This window comes from Somniosus microcephalus, chromosome 3 (genome assembly GCF_052327205.1).
Source record: "Somniosus microcephalus isolate GS21.2 chromosome 3, FLI_Smic_1.0, whole genome shotgun sequence".
NCBI lineage: Eukaryota > Metazoa > Chordata > Chondrichthyes > Squaliformes > Somniosidae > Somniosus > Somniosus microcephalus.
The window spans coordinates 160,737,218-160,757,592 of record NC_140989.1 but is presented as its reverse complement, the minus strand read 5'-3'; the positions used below and the strand labels follow the sequence as shown (position 1 = coordinate 160,757,592).

The window sequence follows — 20,375 nt, the reverse complement described above, 5'->3', positions numbered from 1 at the left end:
TAACCCTGCAAATTTTTCCTTTTCAAGTATTTATCCAATTCCCTTTTGAAAGTCACTATTGAATCTGCTTCCACCACCCTTTCAGGCAGTGTATTCCAGATCATAAACACTCACTGCGTAAAACAAATTCTCCTCGTGTCACCTCTGGTTCTTTTGCCAATTATCTTAAAAATGTGTCCTCTGGTTACTGACCCCCCCTGCCAGTGGAAACAGATTCTCCTTATTTATTCTATCAAAATCCTTCATATGTCTTATATGAACTGATTTAATTTGGACCCATGTCCATTATATTGGTTTCATATAGTTTAATCACCTCTCAATCTATGACAGTACCAAGCTTAGGTTAAGCTAAAAATTAATGGGAAGCAACACCACCTAACCACAGGATGTGGCTCAGAGATGTACGGCCAAGTGAGTTCACTTCACAATCTAGCTACAGGTTCATAACATTGGATTATTTCCAATCTGACAGCCTGTTACAAAGCTCTTGGCCCAGCTGTCCAGTGGAATGCCTCAATACTTCACTGTTCCACCTTTAGGTTGGGTAAAATAACCTTGGCTTCTTTTCAGCCCCATCCAACATACAAGGGCTCCTTCTGCTGGTCAACTAGAGAGCAGCGTGGGGATGATACTGGATAAATAAGCTTCCTAGCCCACCTGCTTCTTTCTTCCTCACTCCCCTTCGCCCCCCCAAAAAAGAAATAAAACATCATCTGGGTTGGAAGGAGTCATGAAACAGAGCACATCGAGTCTTCTGCTTTGATAGATGGCCAGAAGATCCATCTCTGGAAACCCCAGATGATGTCTGCGATGTTGGATTGGAGGCTAATCAAGTGAGTATGGAGTATCTGTGCTAAGGGCTACCATTAGTACTGACTGTGCTCTTGACAAGGAGGAAAGGGAATCTAATGTTGGAGGCACTTTTGACAGAGTGCTGCAAGGGAAGTGGAGCAAACATGGCCCCACTCTACATGGTGATGCACTTCGCATCGCATGTCCACAAATGCATTTCCTGACCATGGAATCAAGTATTGGAGCATCAGCCGCAGAGCTAACAGCTCCAAACGATTGATATATCGGTAGGTCTCTCGGCTACAGGCACCTTGCTCAATGGAAACCACGGCCACCAGACTGAACCGAGCCCAAACAAACACAGATCTTTTGGGACCTCCCACCGCCCCCACAATCCCCAGTCAAAACAACTCCTGTTAAAACCTTATCCTTTGGAACATCAGAGTGTTTAAAAAGCACTGGATTTGTAACTGGTTTTGTAGGGTCGCAAATACAACCGCCAAACCAGGCCCCAGGATTCGTAATTAGCGTTCCATCAAGACTCTGCATCTCACTGCAAGAGTGGAGGGCTTGAATGGATTTTCTTCAGATCATTTGATGGAGGTGAGACTTTAGACAGGGCGACTTAGCACCTATAAAGAAAGAGTACCTGGGATTTCCTCAGACACATGAGAGTTTGGCAGAATCGTGAGAGGATGTTCAAATGGCTCATTGAATCATAGAATCATACAGCACAGAAGGACGCCTTCGGCCCATCATGCCTATGCTTGCTCTTTGAAAGAGCTATCCAAATAGTCCTGCTCCCCTGCTCTTTTCCCATGGCCCTGCAAACTTTTTCTTTTCTAGTACTTATCCAATCCCCTTTTTAAAGTTATTATTGACTCTGCTTCCACCGCCCTTTCAGGCAGTACATTCCAAATCATAACAACTCACTGCAGAAAAAAAATTCTCCTCCTTCTCCTCCCTGGTTCTTTTGCCAATGATCTTAAACCTGTGTCCTCTGGTTGCTGACCCACCGGCCAGTGGAAACAGTTTCTCCCCATCTACTCTATCAAAACCCTTCATGAGTCAGTCATTTTTTAGCAGTGCCTTCAGGAGGGAAGGGCAGGAAACAGAGAGAAAGACCCCAAGCTGACAGGTGGACCACACAACTACGAAACTGCCACCTGGCAACAGCACTCTGTAGGTTGAAGATTTTTCAGTGAACACATTTGGCACATCCGTGGTGTGTGTGTATAACCTACGTGGGTAGTTCCGCACGGAAGCTCTAACAATGAAATGCAATGAGAGTTTGGCAGGGTTACGTACTTCTGCCAGAGAGACAGCAGGTTCTCCAGCACCGCCTGTCCTTCCTTGGCCTGATCTTGCACCCCCTCGTACTTTTGCTGCAGAGCGCTCAGCTCCTGAACAGCTTTGTCCTTGTTGCTGACTCTGCGGGCACTTGTCATGAGTGACGCCATTGGGTTTTTTATCTGTTCAATGATCTGAGAGAGCTCCTGTAGAGTGAGGGAGGGGGAAAACCAATTTGATTAAAAACAATAGCATCTTGCATGGATTGCGCATTTTTCATGGACACTTCTATCTACAGAATTCAGCACAGAATTGATCTTAATACAAAAAACACCAGAAGAAGGCAAAGCATGAAATCTGAGGTAACTTTGCAAGCAAAAAGATTTGCAGAAAGCAAAAACACCATGGCAGTCAATGTCAAGGAAAACCAGGCTCTTCACCCGTTTTACGCCATCACTGAAAGTTAAAATCGCACCCCAATTCATTGGCTGATGTATTGTAATGTACAGTAAGAAAGCCAAATATAGACAGAACCAAAGCGAAAATCAGCACGCAGGGAAATGACTCAGAGCAGGCCTTTATACGTTGTCATGTATTACAGCAGTTGCACCTTTTATTGATGTATGAAGACAGGCTTTTAAACAACTAGCAACTTATGGAAGGACTGTAACATTATTCAAGGGCTGAGGGAGATTGTGAATAAAAGTGCTGCATTTTAAAAATACGTTACCAAAAAGATTCTGCTTGAATACACTCGGCACAGTTAGAGGGTAGATCATAAAGAAAGAGAAGTGCCAATGAGAAGATATAACTGAAGTTTAATATTGGTCTTCGCTAGAAAAGAAACACACCCTCAACTATATGGATAGTAAAGAGCTGCTCCTCCATTTAACATGTCGGGATTTATTTATGCATCTGTGATACGTGATTTACCTGTAGTGGATAAGGAAAGTATTTTTTTAAATATATATATATATATATATATATATATTTTTCAGAAACCAATCAAAAAAGCATTTGCTTCACTAACTCTGGGGAGATCTCTTACAAACTTCGTTCCAAATTCTTTCGTTGGACACCTGCATCCTTCCCTCACTTCCACATCTCAGCAACCGTCCCCCAACAACTACTTAACTCCCTGACTCACTGTGAGCCATGCCACAAGACGCTATGAAAATGTACATCCATACCAGGTGTGCCTGTAACACTCGGTCAGCCTCGGCTGCTGAGCAGCATTTATTGGTCGCGCCTTTCAATGTAGTCTCCATGTCAATCAGTGTCTGTTGGATCTACAAAGAAATAATAAAATAAATCGCTTGTCCATTATCACTGAGAAACTTTTACTTTAGATTGAACAAGGCAAGATTTTAAGGATATATTTACAGAAGTAGGAGACTTTCTGTACACCTCCACCTCTCTGTGCACTTGCATACCTGCACCTTGACTGTGCAGGTGTGGAATGCATAATCAGTTCATTAATAGTGAACTAAAGAAAGCTTTCACATGCAAAAGTCAGTTTTATTTTTCTCACTTTAACCTGATGCTGATGAATCTGTTTTTGAAGGGTTAGGGTCAATGTTCCCCTTAATTTTATTTTGGGTGTGCGGTCCCTTTCAAAGTTTTACGCATGCGCGAAATTTCACATTTGAAAAGCTGGTCACGGGCCGTGCAGCTTAGAGGGAACATTGGGTAGGATCCCTCCAAGGGGAGCTAAAGATACCCAATTTCTACCAATATTAGTCTTTCACACACTGATTGAACCTGGTATAACCTTGAAATATCTTATTGCATCAGTACCTTTTTGAGGCCCTCTTCATACTTCTGTTGCAGTGAAACTCGGTTCCCCACTTTGCTGTCCACCTCCTGGGTGTGTTGATGGAGCTCTTCCCACTGCCTGGCTATTTGGGTCAACCGAACCTTGACACGGGCAATCTCACCAGAGGTGACGAACTGGGCCAGGTTCTGTGACTCCTCTTCCAAGCTTTTAATTTCTTTCGACTTACCGAGAACTGCGTCAAGAATATGCTATGAGTCAAGAACATAGATTGTTTGGTTGCTTTTCCAATTGTTCCTTGTAAGAGAATCCATAATTTGATGATTGTTATCTCTCATAGTCAGGTTTCAAAGTTTAAAGAGAACGTCACTGGAAGGGACAACCTTACCTTAACTTTGGAGAGTTTTTCATCCAGTGGGATAGACAAATCCTCCACATCATTCAGCTCTTTCTGTTTCTCTGTCATCCAGTGACCCAATGACTCAAACTTTGCTAAAAAGCTCTCCCACAGACTCTTGATCTCTTCCAGATGTTTCACACTGAAGCAAAGAGGAAATGCATGAATGAAATCAAGATAAATAAACCAAAATAAACCAGCATCTTGGTTCATCGCAGACCTCATCTTACCAGAATGCTCATCAGTTTCGCAGTCGAAAGATTAGTGCAGATAGGGAAACATGTGGAAGGCACAGTATCCAGAGGGTATGACAAGGAGGCAAAATGTTAAATCCCCCGGGTTAGGTATCATACAGGTCGATATTGGGTGGTGTTCGCTGATCTACATTGGCCCCCAGTCCCTGACACCTTGATTTTAAAATTCTCATCCTCATGTTCAAATCCATCCATGGCCGCGCCCCTCCCTATCTCTGTAACCTCCTCCAGTCCTACAACCCTCCAAGAACTTTGCGTTCCTCCAACTCTGGCCTCTTGTGCATTCCCCCCTTCCTTCACCCTACCATTGGCGGCAGTGCCTTCAGCCATCTAAGCTCTGGAATTCCCTCCTTAAATTTCTCCGTCTCTCTCCTCCTTTAAGATGCTCCTTAAAACCTACCTCTTTGATCAAGCTTTATGTCACCTGTCCTAATGTCTCCTTCTTTGCCTCGTCGTCAGTTTTTTGTCTGATTATGCTCCTGTGAAGCACCTTGGGACATTTTACTACATTACAGGTGCTAAATGCAAGTTGCTGTTGTTGAGTTAACTCCAGGATGTAAGAGGCACAAGGTCTGTTGAAGCGAGTAACCTGTGACACTGAAACCCATGCGAATATCCATGCCAGACCCAGAATTTGTAACAATCTCCTTAAAGACTACAGCCCATTAGCCATCAATCATCTCCTCTTTCCATTTTGCCTAGAGGTCTGAGTTGCTTTGCTGAATGCTCCATTATCACCTTCAAGGACGCAGTTGGATGATTGAGCTCTTTCATCGAACAGGACAAGCATTCAGCCAGGCTTGGGCGATGTACAAAAACAGAGCAACAGTGACATAATCGCCACGTTACATGCTGGTTCCATTGGACTGTGAGATTTGGGGAAACCACAGCACCGACGACGTGCTCAAAATATAACTCCATTGGCATGAGTCAGGTGGTATGTTTAATACCCCGGTCATATTACAGAACTGCTTCCACTTGAAGTGGTTCTGTAATATCTGCCAGTTGCCCTGCTGCCAAATCTGCCCCATTTTTACCGCAAATGGAATAGGCAACAGTGGGAACGCATGTGTGTTTGTGTGAGACTTGTGTGTGGACAGTCATACCAAAGGGACAAATGCCATTCCGATAAGATCCTGTGCCTGCAATTAGTGCAAGAGGGCAGAATCTTACTCCATGCTGGGAGAAGGTGTGCACAGACCAGTAATAACCTGGAACTTCGAACAATGGACTAAAATGGTAGATCTCCGTCTAGTGGACAATGCACTAAAATGATAGAGCTCCATCTAATGAACAATGGGTTAAAATGGTAGGTCTCCGTCATAGTGGACAATGGGCTAAAGTTGAAGAGCTCCGTTGAGTAGATAATGGGCTAAAATTGTACATCTCCATCATAGTGGACAATAGGCTAAAATGGCAGGTCTCCATCAGAGTGGGCAGTGGGCTAAAATGTTAGCCCTCCATCAATGTGCACAATAGAATGTCCATTGTTCTAAGTTTAATGCATACTGTGAACCTGGTAACTTATTCTCAGCAACACGCCCTGCAGAATGCAGACCTTGAGATCAATTTCACTATAATCGAAGGGCGATGGTCAGACAGCCAAGAGATTTATGACAGAAACTTTTTCTTTTACACAGAGGGCCGTGAGGCTGTGGGATGCATTACCGGAGTTAGTGATTGAAGTAGAGACCATGTTAACATTTAAGAATGGGTTAGATAGGTGGATGAAGGAAAAGGGGGAATAAAGGGATATGGGAACAGGGCGGGCACATGGAACTAGGACTACTGCTAGTTCCAACGAGGGTAAACTCCAACACGAACTGGTTGAGCCGGACAGCCTAAGCATTAATTTAATTAAAAATAACAGAAAGCATGATCACATACTCGTTCCTCAGGTTTTCCCGTAGGTTTTCAGCCTTCTCTCTCATCAGTCTGGTTTGTTGCTGCAAGGTGCGCTTACTCTTTGGACCAACTTTCATGTCTTCAGATTTCTGTAACAGGCCCTCAGCCTGGGCCACCTTGATTTTACTATCCCTGTAAAATGCCTGCACACACACAAGCAATGCAAGAACCGTCAGTAACTGGCAGACACTGCACATCAGAAGACATGGAATGTGCTTCAAGGCAGTAATGCATTGGGAACTTGAGATGACAATCATAACCTCAAGAGAGAGAAGGTCAAATGATTTAATATCATCATAATCCCAAGATGTATTACTGCTTTGGGAAACATTCCAGGGCATCTTACTCTGTGTTATACTTAGAAATATAGGTTTTCTATTTTCAGTACAATTTCACTTTCGGGTTGGAGCACACAATTTCAAGGCCATCTACTTATTTATTTAAGCTGGGTCAATAGATTTCTCCAGCGGACCTACCGAGAGTACAGCCCCCAGTCTGCGAGCAATTTACCTTTGTTTGTTCCAGCTCCGATCCAAGGCTTTCCAGGCTGCTGAAGGAACGATTGCGATCCACAGTCATTCCAGCACGACTCAGGAACTCCATCACTTCCCCCTTCTCCACCTCAAAACGCTGCCATTGAATGAGTGTCTCCTTTGGAACAAGGCAAAGCAATACATCAACTCCGCTCACTGTGATTGCCATCAGATCCTATGTTGGTACTGCTGAATGTTTTTTTTTGTAAGTACCATTCGCACCAAGCAAGTACCAGACAATGACCACCTCCCTTGACATTCAATGGCATTACCACTGTCGAATCCCCCACCATCAACATTCAGAGGGTCACCATTGATCTGAAACTTAACTGGGCCAGCCACATAAATACTGTGGCAACAAGAGCAGGTCAGAGGCTGGGTATTCTGTGGCAAGTGACTCACCTCCTGACTCCCCAAAGCCTTTCCCCCAACTACAAGACACAAGTCAGGAGTGTGATGGAACACTCTCCACTTGCCTGGATGAGTGCAGCTCCAACAGCACTCAAAAAGCTCGACACCATCCAGGACAAAGCTGCCCGATTGATCAGCATCCCATCCAATGGCTTAAACATTCACTCCCTCCACCACCGGCGTACCATGATTGCAGTGTGTACCATCTACAAGATGCACTGCAGCAACTCGCCAAGGCTTCTTCGACAGCATCTCTCAAACCTGCGACCTCTACCACCTAGAAGGACAAGGGCAGCAGGCGCATGGGAACACCATCACCTCCAAGTTCCCCTCCAAATCACACACTATCCTGACTGAGCAGTAATTCTGTGTCTGGGACTGGACTTTACCTCCAGTTCTCTCTCATGTTCATCCATTGTTTTCTCCATTGCGTTGAGGGCAGCCTCCTGGCTTTGCAATTCTTCCTGGGTGGACTTGGCCAGTTCAGCAGCAGCCTGTAACTTCCTCCCGCGAGCTAGCTGCTGCTGCACATCGAGTCTCTTTGCCATTAACTGTTTCACTTGTTGCTGCATATTCGTGGATTCAAAACAATTTTACTAGGATCGTGCAGATGTCCATTACAGCAAAAACAACAACAACTTGCATTTATATAGCGCCTTTAACATAGTAAAACGTCCCAAGGTTTTTCACTGGCGCGTCAGCAAACATAATTTCACATTGAGCTACATAAGGAGATATTAGGGCAGATGAAGGAAGTAGGTTTTAAGGAGCGTCCTAAAGGAGGAAAGAGAGGTAGAGAGGCGAAGAGGTTTAGGGAGGGAATTCCAGAGCGTAGGCCCGAGGGAGCTGAAGGTATGGCCAACCATGGAGGGGCAAAGGAAGTGGGGGATGGACAAGAGGCCAGAATTGGAGGAACGCAGAGATCTCGGAGTGTTGCAGGGCTGGAGGAGGTTACAGAGATAGGGAGGGGCGAGATCATCGAGAGATTTGAAAACAAGGATAAGAATTTTAAAATCGAGTCATTGCTGGACTGGGAGCCAGTGTAGGCCAGCGAGCACAGGAGTGAACCGTGAATGGGACTTGATACACATCAGGATACGAGCAGCAGAGCTTCGGATGAACTGAAGTTTACGGAGGGTGGAAGATGGGAGGCCGGCCAGGCGAGCGTTGGAATACTCGAGTCTCGAGGTAACAAAAGCCTGGATGAGGGTTTCAGCAGCAGATGGGTCGAGGCAGGGGCGGAGACGGGCGATATTTAAATCGTGTTCTATTTTTGTTTTGGAAATTATTAGATACACTGAGTAATGAATGGATCGGAGGCAGTCGCAAGACAATAAGAATGGGTCACATCGTATCGTAACTGTTAAGAATGAAACTCAAACCTCGAGAGAAATGGTTCCAGGCTCATTCATCACCAAAAGTTTATTGCTATATCAAATTTCCTAAGCTTGTTCATTCTGGTTGCAGCGTGTGTATGCACCTTCCCTGTCAGCCCTGGTTCACTCTCACCTCTGAGTCAGATGGCTGCGGGTTCAAGCCCCACTCTGGGCCCTGGGTGTACATTAGGGACTGTTGCATTGTCGAAGGGTCAGTACTGAGGGAGTGCTGCACTGTCGGAGGGGCAGTACTGAGGGAGTGCTGAATTGTCGGAGGGGCAGTACTGAGGGAGTGCTGCACTGTCGGAGGGGCAGTACCGAGGGAGTGCTGCACTGTCGGAGGGGCAGTACCGAGGGAGTGCTGCACTGTCGGAGGGGCAGTACCGAGGGAGTGCTGCACTGTCGGAGGGGCAGTACCGAGGGAGTGCTGCACTGTCGGAGGGGCAGTACCGAGGGAGTGCTGCACTGTCGGAGGGGCAGTACTGAGGGAGTGCTGCACTGTCGGAGGGGCAGTACTGAGGGAGTGCTGCACTGTCGGAGGGGCAGTACTGAGGGAGTGCTGCACTGTCGGAGAGGCAGTACTGAGGGAGCGCTGCACTGTCGGAGAGGCAATACTGAGGGAGTGGTGCACTGTCGGAGGGGCTGTAGTGATGGAGTGGTGCACTGTCGGAGGGGCTGTACTGAGGGAATGCTGCACTGTCGGAGGGGCAGTACTGAGGGAGTGCTGCACTGTCGGAGGAGCAGTACTGAGGGAGTGCTGCACTGTCGGAGGGGCAGTACTGAGGGAGTGCTGCACTGTCGGAGAGGCAATACTGAGGGAGTGGTGCACTGTCGGAGGGGCTGTAGTGATGGAGTGGTGCACTGTCGGAGGGGCAGTACTGAGGGAGTGCTGCACTGTCGGAGGGGCAGCACTGAGGGAGTGCTGCACTGTCGGAGAGGCAGTACTGAGGGAGTGCTGCACTGTCGGAGAGGCAATACTGAGGGAGTGGTGCACTGTCGGAGGGGCTGTAGTGATGGAGTGGTGCACTGTCGGAGGGGCTGTACTGAGGGAATGCTGCACTGTCGGAGGGGCAGTACTGAGGGAGTGCTGCACTGTCGGAGGAGCAGTACTGAGGGAGTGCTGCACTGTCGGAGGGGCAGTACTGAGGGAGTGCTGCACTGTCGGAGAGGCAATACTGAGGGAGTGGTGCACTGTCGGAGGGGCTGTAGTGATGGAGTGGTGCACTGTCGGAGGGGCTGTACTGAGGGAATGCTGCACTGTCGGAGAGGCAGTACTGAGGGAGTGGTGCACTGTCGGAGGGGCAGTACTGAGGGAGTGCTGCAGTGTCGGGTCGTCAGTCCTGAAAGGGTGATGCACTGTCGGAGGTGCCGGCTTTCTGATGAGATGTTAAAGCGTAGCCTTGTTTCCTCACTCAACCAACACTACCAAAACAGATTCACTGGCCGTCCATCTCATAAGAACATAAGAAATAGGAGCAAGAGTAGGCCATTTGGCCCTTCGAGCCTGCTCCGCCATTCAATAAGATCATGGCTAATCTCCCACCACATCTCCACTTTCCTGCACTATCCCCATATCCCTTGATTCCCTTAATATTCACAATTCTATCGATCTCTTGTCTTGAATATACTCAACGACTGAGCGACCACAGCTCTCTGGGGTAGAGAATTCCAAAGAAATTTCTCCTCATCTCAGTCCTAAATGGCCGACCCCTTATTCTGAGACTTTGGCCCCTAGTTCTGGACTCCCCAGCCAGGGGAAACATCCTCCCAGCATCTACCCTGTCAAGCCCTGTAAGAATTTTGTATGTTTCAATGAGATCACCTCTCATTCTTCTAAACTTGAGAGAATATAGGCCCAATCTACTAAATGTATCCTCATAGGACAATCACCCCATCCCAGGAATCAGTCTGGTGAACCTTCGTTGCACTCCCTCTATGGCAAGTATATCCTTCCTTAGGTAAGGAGGCCAAAACTGTACACAATACTCCAGGTGTGGTCTCGCCAGGGCTCTATATAATTGCATTAAGACGTCTTTACTCTTATACTCAAATCCTCTCATAATAAAGGCCAACATACAATTTGCTTTCCTAATTGCTTGCTGTACCTGCATGTTAACTTTCAGTGATTCGTGTACAAGGACACCCAGGTCCCTCTGAACACCAACATTTCCCAATCTCTCATTATTTAAAAAGTAGATAACTTCACATTTCTCCACATTATATTCTATTTGCCATGTTCTTGCCCACTCACTTAGCCTGTCTATATCCCCTTGAAGCCTCTTAGCATCCTCCTCACAACTTACATTCCCACCCAGCTTTGTATCATCAGCAAACTTGGATATATTACATTTGGTCCCCTCATCCAAATCATTGATATAGATTGTGAATAGCTGAGGCCCTCATCTTTGAATTTCACCCCCACTTTCTTGTTTGCCTACATTATAACAGTGACTGCACTTCAAAGGCAATTCATTCGCTGTTCCTGGTAATTCAGTCATTTTTTGTACAAAAAAAAATTGAACTGTCGAATAATTCAAATTAAGCAATGTAAATAACAGAGCAAAGTGGGAATTGAGTTTGAATTATCAGATAATCTGAATTAAACAGTGTAGTCTATAGACCAATTAGGCAACTGGGCAGACATATGAGGCAAGACATTTTTTTTTAAACTTGCATTTCTACAGTGCCTTTCATGACCTCAGGACGTCCCAAATCACTTTACAACCAATTAAGTACTTTGTGATATGCAGTCAACTTTGTAATATAGGAAAGGCGGCAGCCACTTTTGCTCACAGCAAGGTCCCACAAACAGCAATGAGATGAATAATCAGTTAGCCTGCCTTTTTTTTTTGGTGGCGTAGGTTGAGCGATAAATGTCGGCCGGGACGTTGGGAGAACTGCCCTGCTCTTCTTCGAATACTGCCTTACACACAGGTTGAGCACATGTGACAAAGATGTGTGACGAATTGGAATTAAATTAGGTGCAGGGAGACTTAGAAAAGGATCTGGAATAACTGGTGAGATGCGTCACTTTTAATGTGCAGGCAATGTGATGAAGTTAAAACATCCAATAGAATATTGTGATGTACACCCATAACACTGGAGTATTAGGGTGATTGCACAATGTAGAGCTCCCAGCAAGGAGCAGTGCTCAGTGGGAGTACATCTTGGGAAGTTGCAGGTGCCCAGCCCATGATCTTCCAACCATTAATTTTGATGAACAAAAAAACCACAGCTCTGTGTCAGTGACTTCCTGCAATGTCTCTATTTCGCAGCTCATAGAAAAAAGCCAGTCCCCCTTTATAAACAGTTGGCAGTGTGATTTTCTGACGCACTATTCGTTACTGAATGGCATGTGCGCCCCCTAACATGAATATAAGAGTCTGGTACTTCTGGTACTGGACGAGCACCTTAAAGGTCAGGAGTTCACAGCCTGGCAGGGCAAGCAGTGAAATCAGGTCGTTTGTAGACTGGCACCAGGATCAATGCTGGATTCTCGTTAAAAACCCACCTAGTTCACTAATGCCCTTCAGTGTAAAGAATCTGCCCTATGTGTAACTGCTCCACACTGACTCTTAATGGAATGGCCTAGCAAGCCGCTCAACTATACAAGCAATTGATAAAAAAAAGGCCCACCACCATCTGCTCAAGCCAACTAGGGATGGGCAATTAATGTGGCCTTGCCAGTGTGGCCCACATCCCCAGAAAGTAACATTTTGGGACACAGCATATGAGTAATTTGAGACATGACATGTGGCAAGTGTAGCATGATTGGGGGGAACAGGTGACTTTGGACCTATGGTTCCCAAAGCTCTCCACCACTGGGGTTTTCCTCACATCATGCCTGGGTCTGTTGTAGACTAATTGATGGAGATTGATTGCTATGATTAGTCAACAACTCCATTATCATTGCATTGTACGACTACCAGGATGGTAGACAGTGAACTAGATGGACTGTGGTCTTTTTCCATCTAGCAATTTATATGTTCCAAGAATAATAAAAAAAGAACTGTTTGTACTTCTCTACAAGTCCTGGGCAAAATAATTGGACACCTCTTCACGTGTGAACTCTGTACCTGATGATGCAGACGGAGTTGCTGTGCTTCTTCCAGACTCTCTGAATCCAGCATCCTCTCCCCCTCAGCCTGCATTTGCTTCTGGGAGTCAATAAGGTACTCCAAGGAACTCTTCACACCATCTCTGTGCTGGACACATTCGCCAACAGCTGACAGCACTTTATCTGACTGTGGAGAAACAGCGGGCGATTTAACACTGGATGAAATACGAGAGAGCCAACTGCCCCACTGCATGCACGTGATGTGGCCTCAAGAATAAAACCAAATTGGATTACACAAATGCTGATGCTGCGACTGGAAAATATTTTATTGGGCACACAAACGCTCTTATTCATTTACAGTTTGCATCTTTTTCGAGAGAGAGCCCCATTTTATGGAATGCAGAGCTTGACAAAGCAATGACATGCAAATGAATGTTAATGCAAGGTGGAACAGAAAAAAATCCAGATTTCAGTCCTCCCTTTCAGCTGTATACACCAAACCCATCTCAAAGTTGGGTAGAAATATACTCATTTTGCATGTTAATCCCATCAGCAGCAATGCTGGGGAAGTTGGTGAACTATAAACCAAACCCTTGGCACCGAAATAGCTAACTCAATTATATACTGCTTTGACAAGCAAGTACTTGGACTGCTTCCAGCTCTGCATGCACACAGTAAGGACACTTACTATGAAAAGGGTCATGTCACTCATCTTAGGGTTTCCCTTAAAACAACAGCTATCTGCTCTCCTGCCTCAATGGATGCTGAAAGACTCCCCTGCCTCTTGCCCCAAAAATAGCATTGGTTTGTACTATGTAAACATAGGAACAGGTGTAGGCCATTCAGCCCCTTGAGCCCATCCCATCATTCAATTAGATCATGGCTGATCTGTACCTCAACTCCATTTACCCGCCTTTGCTTCATATCCCTTGATACCCTGATCTAATAAAAATCTAGCGATCTCTGTCTTGACAGCTCCAATTGTCCCCCAGCATCCACAGCTTTTTGGGGGAGAGAGTTCCGGATTTCCACTACCCTTTATGTGAGAAACAGTTTCCTGACATCACCCCTAAAAGGCCGAGCTCTAATTTTAAGGATATGCCTCCTTGTTCTGGACTCCCCCGACAGAGGAAATAGTTTCTCTCTGTCTACCCTGTCAAATCCTTTAGTCATCTTAAACATCTCAATTAGCTCACCCTTTAATCGAGGCAATACAAACCTAGTCTATGCAACCTGTCCTCATATTTTAACCCTTTCAGCTCTGGTATTCTGGCGAATTGGAGCTGCACACACTCCAAGGCCAATATATCCTTCCTGATGTGCGGTGCCCAAAACTGAACATAGTACTCCAGGTGTCTGACCAAGGCTCTGTACAAAGCATCGAACTTTACCCTTCCTTTTCCAGGGTATCGGGTACACGTGAATACCCATCGCCATGTATAAGAGTCACCCATTCAAACAACTGAGAAATCTGCCTCCACGTGTAGGATTTTGCTTGCTCGATAGTTAGTGCACACTCTCTCCCCTTAGGGACACGTGCAAGGCCTAGGGACACCTCCTCCTGCAGGGTGTGCAGGGATACAGCTGGAGTGTAACCAGCAGAAATTGTCCACCAGATCACTGGTAAGTTTCCTGCCAAGTCTCCAGCTATAACCACCCTGCCCGTTAGGACCTTGGTCTACAGAACTACCCAGAGTTGAGTGGGGAGGAAACCCGGCCTCCCAGTGACAGGTCTCCCCTCTCCACGATCCCTGAATGAGCCAGACTGGCTGGCCAATCGCAAGCAGTGGCCTAGAGTACCATGGACCTCCTTGGCTTGGGTATCAAATGACCAAATCTGCCATAGAACTTCCATTGCGGGTGTATCATCTTGGAGCCACCTCAAGCCCACCTAAACCTCATTTAGGTGATCCCCACTTTCCTAAAAGATTATGTACCATGCTGTAACCAGGGCGTCAGTGGCAGGGAGATATTAATGAATGCATATATCAATCAGGAAATAAAACAATGGACTTCACAGTGAGTCAGAAGACTTCTTCTATTTCGGTTCTTGTTTCGAAAGCACAGTAAATGGTTAGAGACCATTCCAATGTCATGTCACCATTCTCAGATCTTTCTCCTACCTCAGCGATTTGTGTCAGGAGCCCCTTGAATTCAGCTGATAGTTTGGACAGTTCGCCATCTTGTCTTTTTGCTTCATTCTCAGAAGAGATCACTGTAAGTGCAGCGAGTCTGGATTTCAACCACAAAAGGCTTGGCTCCTTTTTGCTGACCTCTTCCTTAATTCCCTAAATACAAAAAAAAACACACATTCCTGTTTTCATCCTTGTTGTCAAATCGCTCCATGGCCTCGCCCCTCCCTATCTGTGTAACCTCCTTCAGCCCTACACCTCTCCGAGATCTCTGCGTTCCTTCAATTCTGGCCTCTTGAGCATTAATAATTTCCTTTGCTCCACCTTTGGCGGCCGTGCCTTCAGCTGCCTAGGCCCTAAGCTCTGGAATTCCCTCCCTAAACCTCTCCATGATCCCTCCTCCTTTAAGATGTTTCTTAAAGCCTACCTCTTTGACCAAGCTTTTGGTCACCTGTCCTTATGTGGTTAGATGTCCATTTTTGTCTGATAACGCTCCTGTTTTATTACGTTAAATATAAATGCAAGTTGTTATTGTTGGTGGTGGTGGTGGTGCCAGGCTAGATATGTGCTTAAGTGGTTTAAACCTACAACTTACTGACGAATGCAAGAATGCTACCACTCAGTCAAGGCTGACACTTACAAGATAAACTAAGTAGAACCAGTGGGGAGCAGCGCTCCATTGATGGGCTACAACGCTGTAATGCCATTCTCCGACCCAGGCGCCCTTTGAGCATTGCTCCATACTGGGAGAATCCCCTGACCCATTATCACTAACAGACACCTATTGCCACGGTATCAGACAGACTCTCTCCAGCTGACAGCTTGCATCAGTCGGTCTGCTTCATTGGCTGTGATTCTTCAGATCACACTTTTAATGATGAAGGGACAATGATGTTGCTTTTGTTTGGTATTTTCTATTCCACCCAGTATTTTATGAGTCTTCGACATATTGAAGATAATTACATGGTCAACGAACCTCCAGTGCAGATTTCAAATCTCCATACTTCTTGGGATTGGAGGCTCCATGCCTGATCTCTCTCAGCTGTTTGTCCTTTGTCAGAAGCCATTTTGACAGTTGGGAATATCTACAAAAAAAGGTGAAGAAATTTCATGGGTTTGTGAGAAGGAATCTGTTCCCAAGGGACATTTAAAATGCAAAGTGGTTATTGGGGCTGAGACTATAATGTGATTAACAACAGAATTTGATAAGTATTTCAAAAGAATATAAAAGGATACGGGGAAAGGGCAAGGGAATGGGATTTGAGTAGACAGCTCCAGTAGAAGAGTTAGCAATGGCACAGGTTTGATGGGACAAATGGCTTCCTTCTGTGCTATAATTCTTGTTATTCTATTACCCATCCACTCTATATCACCTTGCTCAATTTCCACACCAGTGCTTCAAAGTCCTCCCAAGCCTTCGGCTCGTCCCTGAATGAAATTGCTTTGTCTTTCTCCTCAATTCACCTCTGCCCCAAGCGACTCTTCATGCTTAGTGATTCCATCCAATCCTAAGTTCCTCCTGCCCTCTCTCCTCCAAATTCTCCATCCTCCTATTGCCACTCAACCTCATCCTCTGCATTAGCTCCCTTACACACCCACAGCCAACTCCTCAAACTTGCCAGGATGCAAAGCCTCACCGTCTCTGAGGTCCCAATCGACGACTAGGGCATCTCTGACCACTTCCTGATCCCCTCACCATCTTCATCAGCCTTTGGGAGCCTCTCTACCCTTACCCCTCACCCCTGGAGGAGTTTCCCCTAACCAGGAGAAGCACTCGATGGAAGAGCTAAAACATTGCAACGCCATTCTCTGACCCAGGCATCCATTGAGCACAGCTCCCGAATAGGAGCACTGAAGAGTCCTTGGCCATCTCTCCCTCCTCTAGTTTACCACCCATCACATCCTCACCTCTGTCGGCCTGCTCAACAGCTGGCTTGTTTCCACTTTTGCCATCCCTCTCCTCATCAGATCCCTCACGGTTTCCCAGCCCTGCTGTTCCCCCTGAGAGCTTCAGACTTACTATGCAACTTGTTTGGTTGTCCAGCACCAGGTCCGGCGTGACCACCTCACGCGATCTGTCACCAAATCCTCTCATTACTCCAGGATTGTTCCAGAGTTCTCCACCACAAGCTGCCTCCCTCAGCCTTTCCTGTCCCTTCCACCCTGCCTTCCCACACTAGGTTTGAGTAGTTCAATGACTTTCTGCTTTCCAAAACTGAGATCATATGCTCATCTGAGGGGGGGGGGGGGGGGGGGAGTTCCGCTGGGCGACCAGGAGAACCCTGACCACCACCCCTCCCCCCCCCCCCACCAACCCCCCCAGAATTTCATGTTCATTATTTAAGTTTAAATTGTTTTTGAGCCTGTGGAGGTAATTTTAACCCCCAAAAATGGGTGGGTTGGGGTCCGGTGAGATGTTAAAATTTTTTAAATCTCAAACCCGACCCCAATCCGCCTCCAAACCGCCCACTCCAGGTTTAACGGAGGCGGGACAAGGGGCAGGCAGCCAACCTGCTACCAGGAGGCGGGTTGGCAATTTAAATATTATAATGAGGCTGGGAGCCTCACATTTAATCTGCTTTACATGTTTAACCCAGGCCGGCTGGATTTCCCGGGCCTTGGGACACCCGGCAGCTCAAGGATCGGACACCCCTCCCCCCCCACCCCTCCACCCCACGCTCCCACTAGCAGCTGTAGGCTCCTTACTTGCAGCTACGGCCCTGCCTACCGAAAGCCAGGCGTGTCAATCAGGCTGACTTCTGGGTGGGGATCCTGTTAAAAAAAAATTTGTATGCGGGGAAACCCGGACTTCCCGACCGAAACTCCACACCCCACCCCCCCGCACTCCCCACCCCGCCCATGCTCGGAAAATCCTCCCCAGTCAATATCGGGGCCTATCTCTTCAGGAAGCACACTGGCAAAAGAAATCAACATATAGGATAAGAAAAACAAAATATCTATGATTTATCCAATTACTGTAGAAAGATATCCAGATAGGGTTAGATGAAGTAGGGTGGGAGGCAGCTCGTGTGGAGCATAAACACCGCCATAGACCTGTTGGGCCGAATGGCCTGTTTCTGTGCTATAAATTCTATGTAATCAAGTTGTACATCACTGTTACCTAGACCCATACTCCTTCCATTTGTCTGGTTGATCCAGTAATTTCTGATAGGTGGTGTCAATAAGTACTTTCAAGTCTCTCAGAGTCTTTTTGTCCATTTCGTGTTTTGTCCTGATTGCATCATACTTCCGAGTTTCTGGAAGCTTCTGGCAGAGATCTCCGATCACCTTACCCCGTTTCCTGCACCACTCGTACTTTCCTTTCTCCGTGAAAAAATCCTGAAAGAAATCAATTGTTCATCTAGCTAGTTAGTTGGCCTCTCGGTTGAGGATCTGGTAAGAGAATGTGTGTTCGAACATGCAGTGGCCTTCAAGCCTGACCACCCACCCAGAGCTCAATCTGGATATACTGCAGCAAGCGGCTCACCTCCTGACTTCCCAAAGTCTCTCCACCGCCTACAGGGCACAAGTCAGGTGTGTGATGGAATACTCTCCACTTGCCTGGATGGGTGCAGCTGCAACAAAGCTCAAGAAACTCGACCAAGTGAGCTTCAAAGTTGCATCCAGTGCTTTAGAAAATGGCTGCCAGTGTAACCCATATAACCTGACTGTGCCACAGCTGTCAGTAGTGCAGCTTAATCACACACCAGGGAGTATTCAGTGCTCCCAGCAGGGAGCTGCGTTCGAAGCAACACAGGACTACAGGCTGCAGCACCAAGGCACGTCCCCATTGAGCTCAAGACCGGTGTCTTCCCTTAGCCACGAGAAATGCAAGCATTTAAATATGATGGCACGTAAAATATGCGTAAAGTACATCTGGGACGTCACACAAAATGGAACCACCTAACCTATATGACTTGGTGTGCAAATGACAAATGAATTTCAATATAGATAAGTGCGAGGTAATGCATTTTGGTAGGAAGATTAAGGAAGCCACATACTCCTTGGAAAATAAGAGCCTAAATGGGGTGGAGGAGCAAAGAGATCGAGGGATACAGATTCATAAATCAGTAAAGGTAGCGGCACAGTTTAACAAGGCCATAAAAAGTACAAACAAAGCACTGAGGTTCATTTCTAGAGGGAGATTATGTTAAACCTGTATAGAACCTTGGTTAGATCACACTTGGGAGTATTGTGCACAGTTCTGGTCTCCAATTTACACAAAGGATATAGAGGCACTGGAGAAGGTGCAAAAAAGGTTTACAAGGATGTTACCAGAACTAAGAGGTTGTCCCTATCAGGAAAGATTGAACAGGCTGGGGCTCTTTTGTCTCAAAGAGGTGACCTGATAGAGGTCCTTAAAATGATAAAGGGGTTCGATAGGGTAGGCACAGAGAAGATGTTTCCTCTTGTGGGGAAGACCAAAACTAGGGGCCATAAATATAAGGTAGTCACTAATAAATCCAATAGGGAATTCAGGAGAAACTTCTTTACCCAGAGAGTGGTTAGAATGTGGAACTCGCTACCACAAGGAGTAGTTGAGGAGAATATCATAGATGCATTTAAGGGGAAGCTAGATAAGGGCATGAGGGGGAAAGGAATAGAAGGTTATGTTGATAGGGTGAAATGAAGAGGGGTGGGAGGAGGCTTGTTAGGGTTGTCAACACTCCCGGGTTGCCCTTGAATCTCCAGGAATTGAAGATTAATCTCCAGGACACTGGTGTGAGCACCACCTGGGAGAAAAATCATAGGGGCAATAAAAATTGTGTTTTTTTAATTTTGTTCATTAGTTATAAAAATATAAGACATGGGAAAAAGGCTGTTTGACTGACAATCACGAATCATCAGATCGGGTAATAAAGAGTCTATTCGTGTTCCGATTGGGGTGGGAAGGCGGGGCACGGCAAGTCTGGGTGTGTTGGGGGACCAATGACGGGAGGGTGGGGGCGGGGCGGTTGGAGCCAGGAGGTTATGTGATGACACCTCCAGGAATATATCCAACTAGAATTGGCAACCCTAAGGCTCGTGTGGAGCATAAACACCAGCATAGACCTGTTGGGCTGAATGGCCTGTTTCTGTGCTGTAAATTCTTTGTAATATTATATAACTTTTATGCTGATTTCAATTCACAGTCTTTGAAAATGTAGATTTATTTATTTCTATCTTCGTGGGATTCCCCAAGAGCTCCTTATTCCTTTTTTACAGCATAAAGGAGGCAGTTCAGTTGCTAATCAGGCCACGCACAGAGAAAAGTCAGTGATGGTGACCCTTCTGTTTCTTCACCATGCTTACCCTGTGTTGTGCAATAAGCTCTTCGCTGTTTGTGCTAGTTAGCAGCTTGTTCTCCCGAGTCAGTTCCAACTTACACTCTTCCGCCGTTTCTACCAGTTTATTTCTTGCTGCTTCAATTTGAAGGCGGAGCAAATGGTAGGGAGCTTCAGCCTGGAGGTCCTG

The 20,375-nt window shown here is 46.3% G+C and overlaps 1 protein-coding gene across 12 annotated transcripts in view; it reads right to left on the bottom strand.

The window, feature by feature from the left end:
* syne1b (spectrin repeat containing, nuclear envelope 1b) overlaps window positions 1–20,375 on the bottom strand; it is an 834,787-nt gene that overhangs the window by 597,518 nt on the left and 216,894 nt on the right. For all 12 annotated transcript variants that reach the window (XM_085981815.1, XM_085981811.1, XM_085981814.1 and 9 more), the window contains 12 exons: window positions 20,214–20,372; window positions 18,043–18,260; window positions 15,898–16,006; window positions 14,913–15,077; window positions 12,809–12,976; window positions 7,746–7,922; window positions 6,923–7,063; window positions 6,395–6,555; window positions 4,245–4,395; window positions 3,880–4,107; window positions 3,273–3,371; window positions 2,101–2,288 (listed from right to left, as the gene is read on the bottom strand). In XM_085981815.1, the coding sequence (XP_085837941.1) occupies window positions 2,101–2,288; window positions 3,273–3,371; window positions 3,880–4,107; window positions 4,245–4,395; window positions 6,395–6,555; window positions 6,923–7,063; window positions 7,746–7,922; window positions 12,809–12,976; window positions 14,913–15,077; window positions 15,898–16,006; window positions 18,043–18,260; window positions 20,214–20,372 (1,964 nt within the window). The remainder of the gene's footprint in view (window positions 1–2,100; window positions 2,289–3,272; window positions 3,372–3,879; window positions 4,108–4,244; window positions 4,396–6,394; window positions 6,556–6,922; window positions 7,064–7,745; window positions 7,923–12,808; window positions 12,977–14,912; window positions 15,078–15,897; window positions 16,007–18,042; window positions 18,261–20,213; window positions 20,373–20,375) is intronic.